Raw genomic sequence first — 11,175 nt, forward strand, 5'->3', positions numbered from 1 at the left:
TTTGAAGATGAAGGTGATGCATTTTTTAAGTCTATAGTGACCACCGATGAAACATGAGTGCACTACTTCATTCCCGAGTCCCAGCAATCATCACGCGAGTGGCGACATACCAGTTCTCCCAAACCCAAAAGAGCGCGGAGGAGCCATTCGGCAGGAAAAGTGATGGCAACGTTCTTCTGGGACTGGCAGGAGGTTATCCATGTAGACTTTCTGACAGATACCAGAACAGTCAATGCACTTATTACTCAGACCTCCTGGCAACAGACATGAAGGAAAAGATCCAATCCAAGTGGAAGAGAGGTGGAAAGCGGGTAGCCTTCAAGACAATGCACGCCCCCATATGGCCAAAACAACAATGGAAACCCTCCGGAAATTGAAATGGAACCATCTGACACATCCGCCGTACAGTCCCGATTTGGCACCAAGTGATTTATACCTGTTCGGAAGGCTCAAATCAGACTTGGAAGGCATGCGGTTTGTGGACAACGATGCTGTCATCCAGAATGTTCGGGAGTGGATACGCCACCAACCACAAAACTTTTCTGAAAAGGGCATCAGGATGCTTCCAGAACGTTAGAAAAAATGTGTTGACTCTGGAGGGGAGTACGTTGAAGACTGACATGTGCAAGTAAGTGTTTGGCAGTTTTGGTTTAAAAGAAATCAGTCCTGGTCATATTTGAATCACCTTGTATTACAGCCCTGGGGTCCACACTCCTCATAGTCAAAACCATGAGAACCATAAATCCAACTCACAAAGAATCTCTTTTGCTGGTATTTCTTTTGGTATGACTGTTCTATGAACTGGAGGATTGGAGTATTGAGGTTTGATTCTGACAAGGACAGTATTGGATGTGGGACCTACCCTGGTTCCTATCCAATGAGAACTGGGGCCTGCTTGCCTGGGGTATAGGACATGAAGTTGACTACCTATTTCCGTCTAATGCTAAAGAAAAATTGGAGCTGTACATTTGCTTTGCATTAGCATTGGGACAGCTGTTACCTTTTTACTGGACTTGCTATTAAGAGAAATTATTTGCCTGCTGTGACAACCAAGTTCACGTTGTGATACACTGTTTACTCTGAACAGCTGTTTGTGTTAACCCATCTTCCTCATCATTGCATATGGGTGGCAGAAAATCAAACTGGTTGTAATTTATGGAATGGTATATGTGCATGGAAGGTTTTCATTTATGCATATGTGACATGTTACACATTAGCTGGCTCTCATTTAAGCTCAAAACCAGTTCCTCTGAAACTTTGAAGGGTAAGTTACAGTATTAGAACTGTGGTCTTGTTGGACATAACACTGTTGTTTGGTGGATAGGTACCAGTGTTCTGGAGGAGTCTTACTACCTTCATCAGAGTAGAAAATAGAAGCAGGAAGTACCTGTAATACATTGGTACCTGTCCATCAAAGTATGTGACTTCACAACTCAGAGCACTGTTATGTGGTACTAGTGGCTTATGTTTAATAGAAGAGTCTGTAAAGATGAAGCAGGTGATTGAAACACTTTGGACTGAAAGCATTGCATTATGTATTGTATTTTGATTATTATTAATTACATTTTAAAACGTTCATTATATTGCTCTTATACTTCATTATAGGATAAAAAAAGAACAGTTATTGGATACTTCGATCAGAAGGATGTACCACAATATACGGTATTCAGAAAAGTTGCCACAGGTCTCAAGGAAGATTGTCAGTTTTATGTAGGATTTGGGTAAGTCTGGATACAGTTTCATTTCATAACTGTTTGTGCAATTAGACTGTCGGTTGTGTTATATCAGCTTATGCACTGATCAGGAACTTTGTCTAAGGAGACAACTTATATGCTTGTCTTCTGGGAGCTAATGGCTTGTAGCCTGACAGAAGTTTGCTGACATTTTAGAGGAATGTACTGTCTCCTTCAGGGTCAAAAAGTAAAGAGTTAAAGAATTATCTACATGCTCATTCCCTCTACTCTTTAGATGAATACTTCAATGTAAATAGAGAATGATGTAAAATTAAGTTATATTAATTTTTAGAGCTAAAATTGCCTGTACTTATGTATGTAACCTTTTGACTTGTTCTGTATCCAAAGGTACTAACCTGCTTAGGATTTATAGAATGTAAATAAATTCAATTCAATTAAAAAACAAAGCAAGTGACTAGCAAAAAAGTGGCAAGCAGAGCTCTACGCTTGCTTACTCTTTGACCGTGAAGATGGATGCAGTACATTCTTGCAAAACTTCATTGAATCTCTGCCAGGCTACATGGCATCATATTTCAGAAGATAGTGCATTACGGTCACTGCCGTTAGCTTCTCAAATCCAATATCTCTGAAATTTACATTGTGGTCTTCTGGGTAGTGACTCAGTGTAGTCTGGTAGGTGGTTACCAGTGTCGTGGAGGAATGTACTGCCCCTGAAGATGGATTACATGTTGTCAGAACACAGAAGGGCGCAATTTGGTGGTATTTGCTTGGCACATCACCATCTGTATCCTTGTTATTTATGCACATATATTTCTAAATGTCACTATATAGTCTGACATAAAATTTAGTTTTATTCTTTGTATTATAATGCCTAGTAAAATTTAATGTGAGGGCTATTCAGAAAGTAACCTCCATTGAGCTGTTAACAAAACAAGCCATGAAAAAAAATGATTATATACAAAAAATACATACATACTTAACCTTTAACGTCCGAAGTGCCCTGATCAGGCCAGTGATGAGTATGGTCATCATGGCCAAAGTACGCCATTTTGGCCAGTTGGGCATTTAAACTCTGCTAGTGGAAGCGTTCGCACATGCCACTAGTAGGAATGAATGCACAGTCCTAAATATTTATTTTTAAATTAATTAATTACCAGATAGACTTGAGTAAAACCCTAATAGAGGAATTAAAATGACACCTAAGTGAACGACAACAAAAAAGAGTATACATATGAGTTATGCCCTAACTCATCCATGAGCCAAGTACTTTTATTGCAGATTCTGCAGATTAATGTGTTAAAAATGTACAGTAAAATTCGATGTACATACCTTTTTTGTTGTTACCTGCTTGATGTATATACATACAGGCTGAAATGAAATGACAGTATTCAGTTTCACTATAAACGCACAGAAAAGAGATCACACTCTGTATCTCAACCACGATGCAAGTGTCTGTTCACAACCATAGAAAGGGCAATAATCTCTTGCAGCTATAACGGAAGGTCTTAGCACTGAAGAAGGGACCCCTCTAGCTTCTTGAATAGCTATGCTTTCATTCTTCTGTCCTTTAGTCAAAATATTCGAAAATCTGAAGGGACTGCTAAAATTTGTCAAGTGTTACAAGCAGGAATGAATTTATAATGCAAAACAACTCTATGAAGAACTTGGAAACCTTTTTACAGTACTCGTCAAAATTAAAAGAAAAAGTTGAAAATAGAGTATAACTCTTTGTATAAAAATTTTCAAATCTTCCGTTATAATACAAGGTGCAGCAATAAAGAAACCGGATTCATGCTCTAACCCTTTATTGAAAAAAAATCAGACAATCGAAATGTTATCCCCTTCAGTGTAGTCCCCTCCCCGATCCCTACACCGCTCCATGCGAATTTTCCACTGTTGGAAGCAGTGCTGCAGGTCATCATGTGTTATGCTCTTCAAGAGTTGTGTCGTTTTTGCTTTCACTGCATCCACGGACTCGAACCTGGTCCCTTTCAGCGCAGACTTGATTTTTGGGAAGAGAAAAAAGTCGCACGGTGCTAGGTCCGGATAATACGGTGGATGTTCCATCACTGGAATGTTGTTTTTTTGCCAAATACCTCTTCACAGATAGCGCGTTATGTGCTGGCGCGTTGTCATGATGAAGAACCCATGAGGCGTTCTTCCACATGTCTGGTCTCCTTCGTCGCACACGTTCACGGAGGTACGTCAAAACATTTTTATAATAAACCTGATTGACAGTCTGACCTTCAGGCACCCAATCAATGTAGATTACCCCCCGGATATCGAAAAAAACAATCATCATTGCTTTGAATTTGGACTTGCTCATGCGCGCTTTCTTCTTCCTAGGGGATTTGGGGCTCTTCCAATGCATGGATTGTCGCTTAGTCTCTGGATCATATTGAAGAATCCAAGTTTCGTCACACGTAATTACGTTTTGGAAGAAATCAGGATCATTTTCAATGTTTTCAAGAGTGTCAACACAGCAATTCACTCGATGTTCCTTTTGCTGGGGGGTAAGGATTTTTGGCACCACTTTAGCACACCCTTTTTCATGCCCAGATCGTCGTGCAAAATCTGTCTAACACTTTCCTTATTGATGTTGGTAAGTTCAGAAATTGCTCGAATGCTCAGTCGACGATCTCTTCAAAAAATTCTAGCGACCTTCTCCACATTCTCTGGAGTTTTCGCAGTGGAAGGACGGCCCAATTTTGGATCGTTCCTGACGTTTTTGCTACCCTCCATAAACATCTTAAACCACTCGAAAACTTGCATGTGAGATAGACACTGATCACCATATACTTTTGCCAACAAATTGTAAGTTTCAATGGCAGATTTTCCAAGTTTTGTGAGGAATTTGATGTTAACACGTTCTACATTAGCACACTCAGCATTATTCCGACGGAGCTCAGACACACGATCCGCTTCTAACAATGGTCGCAGCCAGACTAACCGATGCGCGTGAATGAAACTTTGTGTGACGGTAGAGGGAAGTCCATGGGTCAATGCCCTACCCTCCTCTTCGCCATCGACGTGGCCGGTAATGAGTCATAAAAGTAATCCGGTTTCTATATTGCCGCACCTTGTATGTGACACTGTGTTATTTGCTGATGCAAACAAAGTTAATTCCATCCATTTATCATACAAATTGTGTTAGATACAGCATTTTTAAACACAATTCTTAAAATTGTTTAAGCGCCCTAACAGGAACGGACATTTAAACGCAGAGTAGCAACGGGCATTTAAGCGTACACCAGCAGTGGGCATTTAAATAAACTCCGGCCAGCTCAAGCTTGCCACCATTTCAAAAGTCTGGCATTTAAAGGTTAACCTACTGCTTGACATAGTCACTGCTGGAATTGAGGCACTTGTCATATCAGTGAATAAGCTTATGTATGCCTGTATCAAAGAAATGTGGCACCTGTGAGCTCAGCCACTTTTTTTGTTGTGAAATACTAAAAAAATTTGTAGGGCCATTCAGAGCAAAAGGCTTGGAATACTGACATTTGGTGTAGTGCTTCTTGACAGTGTGCGTCTGCATGCATCTGCTCACACTTGAGCACTGCTGAAGCATCTCAACTGGGAGTTGTTTGACCACCATCCTTAAGCCCTGATCTTGCTCTGAGCAACTACCACCTGTTTTCTCACCTAAAGAACTCTTTGGGATCACAGCACTTCAACAGTAATGAAGAGTTGATGGAAGGTGTCAGAATGTGACCAAGCTCACAGGTGGAAATTTCATTGACACAGGCATACAAAAACTTCTTCCCCAATGTGACAAGTGCCTCAATTCTGGCAGTGACTATGTTGAATAGTAGCTTAAGTATTTGTGGATTTTTTATATATTGTAGGAGTCTTTTTCCTCATTGCTTGTTTTGTTAACAGCTCAGTGGAGGTTCCTTCCCAAATAGCCCTCGTATTTTTGAAAGTATGCAAGGAAATTAATTTTAACTGTTTGCTCCATAACCTGAGTCTTTTTATTTGCCATTGCTTTGCTTGGACTACCATAGGAGACTGAAATCAAATAGCACACCATGAGAAACCAAAATATTTGTTTCAGAACACACCTTAAGCACGAAGTTTCTTCCCCTGTTGCTGGAAGTGCATCTTGCTACTTGTACTTTCTGTGACTCCTTGCATGCACATAAATTAAAAAATGAATAATTCTTGTACCTCTAGTACCATTAATTTTAGTTGCTTCCAAATCTTGATCTTTTTGAACAGTACTGTCTTCAGGAATGTAAACAGCATATATTCTGATAGAAAGGTATTGTTATTTTGTAGTTTTCTACTGTGAAGATCTATGCAGCAAGTTTCTCTGAAACTTCAGTACCTTTCTACCATTCATATCCCAGAAGACAACAATTTTTGTATTCACTTCCTTGAAAACATCAAATTTCATCAAATCTTTTCATTTTTTCTATAAATAATTTCATTGTACTCTGTCTAAAATAATCTTTGAGGGTGGCATATCATCAAATATCTACATGGACTATTATGTAATCATTAGAAAGTTCCTAGAGTCTGTTTTCAGCTTCAGGTGTAATCAAAATCCTTAAATCTCATTGAACACATGACTTTTCTTCCCATAAGGTTGCCTGCTAAAGTTATGACATACCCTCAGAGATGTTTTAGATAGACTATTTTTTTAGTTTTCACAAAAAATAATTGCATTAATAGACATTTATATGAAAGTTGCATGAGTTAACGATTGTGTGAGTGTTTTAATCTTATATGGTTTATATTACATCAGAGCTGCAAGTGCACAGATGCATCCACCAGGCCAGCCAATCGTAGTATTCCGCCCTGACAAGGCTAGATCCAATGAACAGGATGAGACATTCACAGCGAACCTAAATGTGTATGATGAACTGAACAGTTGGGTAACTGAAAAATGTGTTCCACTAGTCAGGGAGATTACATTTGAGAATGCTGAGGAGCTGACAGAAGAGGGGATACCATTCCTTATACTTTTCCACAAACCAGAAGACAATGAGAGCGTGAAGAAATTCAATGATGTCGTTAGGAACGAACTTATCTCAGAGAAAAGTAAGTTTCCAATACACCTTCAGTATTGTCATCTTACGTTGACGTTTCCCCCCCCCCTTTTTTTTTGCATAGGTTCCCTGGAAGCTGAACCTCTTGATATACGTGTTATTCCAGAGGTCTTCTTATCCACTTTCCTCCCCTGTTCTTCCTTCTCCATGATGTATTTCATAATCTGTCTTTTTCTCATGCTTTCTTGTAAGTGTTTTCCATTCAATTTCAGAAAGCTTGACAGTGACCATATAAAGAGACAGTAGATGAACAACTTCAATCCAGTCACAAAAATACAGGCAGTCCGCATTCATATGGATAGTATGATCACCTTTTTACCCATCCAAATAAAGAGCGATATACAAACTTCTTAAGTGTGGATAATTCACTGAACACACCAAAATAAGATGTGAATAGCAACCAGCCATCCAGCTGGGTTGCTGATGGATATGTGGAGGCTGGCCAGTGGCCAGCTACTTATCCTGCTGTCATTCGTGTATGAATATACGTGATGCAAGTGCTTAACAGATATTCATGTTTACAGAAAATTATTTTTGGACTGTATTTTTTATTTCTCTGCTTTTTATGTTAAAATTTTTATCATTTACTGTGTATCAGATTTATAGTCTGTATCACGAATTTTATGATTATATTTTATAATTTCCATAAAGGCAACATTCCTTGACCTGAATGGGTATGATGTGGGAGCACAGTACGATGGTCAGTCAAAAAGTTCCCAGAATTCCCCTGCAGATGGAAAATGAGAGATAAGATAGCACAAACATTGTTGTGGTGGGGAGCTCAGCATGACTGCTTGCAGGTGCAACAGGTTTCGGCGTGCAGTATCATTACTGTTTTGTTTGAGTTAGACGTGAGTGTTGGTCATTCAACACAATGTCACAGTTCGAACATCAAGCTCATGTGCAAATTGGGAAAATCTGCTTCAGAGATGTTATCAGCCCAGCAGCTCTGTTTAAGAATGGACAGGAGACATTGGAGCATGACAGACACAGCCGGAGGCCTTCAACATCCAGAACTGAAGAAATTATTTAAAAAGTGTGACAACTGATTCAATTTTATTGAAGAATGACCATTGCAGAGTTGGAGGAAGAAGTTGGTATCTCTCATGGATCCATTCATGCAATTCTGTCCAACAATTTGAAGAAGAGATGCATCATTGCAAAGTTTGTTCTGAGGCAGCTGACCACGGAACAGATGGAATGTTGCATGAAATCTGTTTGAGAAAAGTACACAGGACCTGACATTTCTGACTGGTGGTGATAAGTCATTGGGGTTCGCCTACAACCCGGAGAAGAAGATGCAGTCATTAAAGCAGCACACAGTGTCATCTCCCCAACCAAAGAAATCACGCCTCGTCAGATCCAAGGAAAAAGTGATGCTTATGGTATTCTTTGATATCAATGATTTGGTGCTTCATGAGTTCTTACCACATGGAAAGAGTGTTACTGGTCATTTCTACATGCAAGTTTTGCAGTGGTTGTGCTATGCAGTTTGGAGGAAGTGGCAGGGACAGGGGTTTCTGCATCCTGATAATGCACCGAGCTACACATTGCTTGTTATATAGCAATTTTGTGCCAAGAAAAACATTCCTGTTGTCACCCAACCACCATACTCTCCAGATCTCGCTCCAAGTGACTTTTGGTTGTTCCCTACTCTGAAAATGGGCCTCAAGGGGACACGTTTCAAAACCATGGAGGACATCAAATGGAACGTGATGGCCAAACTCCAGAAGATTGCAAAAGAAGCCTTCTGCCGGTATTTCCAACAATGGCAGGATCATTGGAGGAAGTGTGTGTGTGTGTGTGTGGGGGGGGGGTCTGTGTGCACATGCGTGCACGCCCATGTGTGCGCAAGGGTCCTACTTTGAAGGTGATTAGGTAAGCATTGCCGTATGTCCTACCATTACAGTGCAATACTACCATTCCAGGAACTTTTTTACTGCCCCTCGTATATCAGATTTTGGAGGAAGAGTGTTAATTTGCTCTTTATGTTTCAGAGAGTGTGAACTTTCTGACGGCAGACGGTGTGAGATTTGCTCATCCGCTTCATCATCTTGGAAAGAGTCAAAGTGACTTACCGCTAATTGCCATAGACAGTTTCCGACACATGTACCTGTTCCCAGACATCAATGAAATGGAGGTACCAGGGAAACTTAAGAGTTTCCTACAGGATTTATACTCTGGGAAATTGCATCGAGAATTCCATTATGGACCTGAGCCAGTTACAAATACACCTCAACAGACTGAAAGTGGTAGTAAAAAACCAACCACGCCACCAGAATCCACTTTTAAGAAATTGGCTCCATCGAAAAATCGCTACACGCTACTCAGAGACGAGCTGTAGGCAGTGAATTTGGTGGCCCACCAGTTGAAACCTTTGTCAGATTTGATTATTCAGATAAATTGAATATAAATTTTTGGGAAGACTTTGGTAAGATATGTGATTTCTTTAGTAATTTGACACATTCAAGGAAATTCCATTGACTCTTATCTTCTGTGAGGTGTTTATGCAGCCACAGCTTGTACTGAACAGAGATACTTTCCACAAAGATAGACATCTGTAAAATTATGATTCAGCACCGATCATTTTTTTTCCCTGTGAAGTTTGATGTGTGTGTGTGTGAATTTGGCCTGTTTCAGCTCTACCATGTGAAGTGATTACATACTAATTTTCTTCATGTTCTCCACAAATTGTATTCTTGTATGTTCCTATCAAAATCCTAGTCTTTAGGTCGATATGCATATTAGTGCCCTCTTTTTGAGGTGAATAGTGCTTCTACATGATTTTCACATATTGTACCCTTTAAATAGAGTTTCAGGGGAACTTCTGTTTTACATTCCTCAGTTCAGCACTGAATTAACCCTTTGGCTGCCAAGCTTCACCACAGAAATACCAAGGCTTTTCTTGGGGTAAATGCAGTTTCACAGGAAAACCCACACCTTAGTTGATCTTCCAAAAGCCACAGGTATAGTTCATGTGAAAAACCTGTTCTTTTTTCTAAAAATCGATATGTTATGCTTCATGGCATGTATTGACAGACACTGTACTGAGTGATTAACAACAAGCCAGTCTCTTTGGCCGTGTTAGTTTCAACACAAGTACCCTGAACCAATCTAATCAGCTTGTGGCATGCATAAAGAAAGTGATTCAGAGTCAATAATTTTGGTGTTAAATTTCGTTCATTTAATATATTCCGCAGTTTAATGCCCATATCCATTGTGCCCTATAGAGACCCAGAGGCAGGTTTTGCTATAGAGTGTGTTGTTTAAAATTCACATGTCAGGCTACTGCAGGCTATCTGTGCATGTGATTGGGTAAGGAAACTACTTGTTTCAGCCATCAGGTAGTTCTGTGTGTAAATGCAATAAACAGGGTGTCACTAGACTGATCATCATGTAATATAACACAAGTTGTGTTGAGTTTCATCAAGTTCATTACCTTCTGCAAACTTTTCATACATCACATGCCTACTAGAAGTAACAGTAAGAAGGTCATGCAAGCTTAATACAGTGAAATCCCTGTTTAATGAGTCTGCGGCTGTTTTTGTTTTTTACTTTAAGTCCAGGTTTTCACTAAATGGAGGTTACATACATTTCACCAAGACACCATTTTATTTGACTTGTAGTATACAATTATAATAAAGTAAACTGTTTGTATGCCAGTAAATAGTTACATACAGGTAGTTAACAATATCAGTTTAATTTCTTAAATAATCACATGTGAAATAATAACTAAAAGAACCTCAATCGAGGATCAAAGCCAGCTAATGCTACAAATGTGAAGGTTGTGGTGCATGTTTAGTAAATGTTGGTTGTGCAGTAATAATGTCTTGCAGAGAGAACATGTGGATATTGATTGTCATTTCAACCACAGTAGTGCTAAATTGAGGTGCAAGTTCTAGACATTAAAGAATTTCTTATACTAAATGCAGGGTGTTTACTAAATCAAAACTCACTAAATATGAGGAAAAAATAGGCTTCAGCTGGGACCAAAAAAAAATAGTCACTAAAGGTGGGATTTCACTAAATGTAGGAACACTAAATTAGGATTTCACTGTATAACACGGGTGGGCAAACTGCGTTCTGTGGGCTAAGTCTAGTCTGTGAGAGATTTTTATCCATCCTGCTTTGCTGTTCTGAAATTTGCTTGTATTTTTATTATTATTTGAAATTTATTTTGATATTTTTTTTAAGTTTCTCAAGTGATATAGTAATTTTTTTCTGAAAAAAAATACAAGAAGTTTATTTCAGTTAAGTTTTGCAGCAGTAAAATTTGTTCTGCATATTCAAAGAAAAATTTCTTTGACCTCCTCCTGGCGTCACAATACATTTTCTAACTCCATTATCTGGCCCTTTGGCTATAAAGTTTGTTCATTCATGATATAAAAAACTTCAGAATTCTGTTTTTAATTATTATTTAATGAGAA

General features: G+C 39.1%; 1 protein-coding gene across 2 annotated transcripts in view; it reads left to right on the top strand.

Annotated features, from left to right (window-relative positions):
- Window positions 1–10,766, top strand: part of LOC111872477 (endoplasmic reticulum resident protein 44) — a 20,881-nt gene extending 10,115 nt beyond the window's left edge. For both annotated transcript variants that reach the window (XM_023866436.2, XM_033754716.1), the window contains exons 5-7: window positions 1,606–1,721; window positions 6,445–6,740; window positions 8,746–10,766. In XM_023866436.2, the coding sequence (XP_023722204.1) occupies window positions 1,606–1,721; window positions 6,445–6,740; window positions 8,746–9,092 (759 nt within the window). In that variant the 3' untranslated portion in view covers window positions 9,093–10,766. The remainder of the gene's footprint in view (window positions 1–1,605; window positions 1,722–6,444; window positions 6,741–8,745) is intronic.
- The last annotated feature ends 409 nt before the right edge of the window (window positions 10,767–11,175 follow it).

This window comes from Cryptotermes secundus, unplaced genomic scaffold (assembly GCF_002891405.2).
Source record: "Cryptotermes secundus unplaced genomic scaffold, Csec_1.0 scaffold507, whole genome shotgun sequence".
Classification (NCBI taxonomy): Eukaryota; Metazoa; Arthropoda; class Insecta; order Blattodea; family Kalotermitidae; genus Cryptotermes; species Cryptotermes secundus.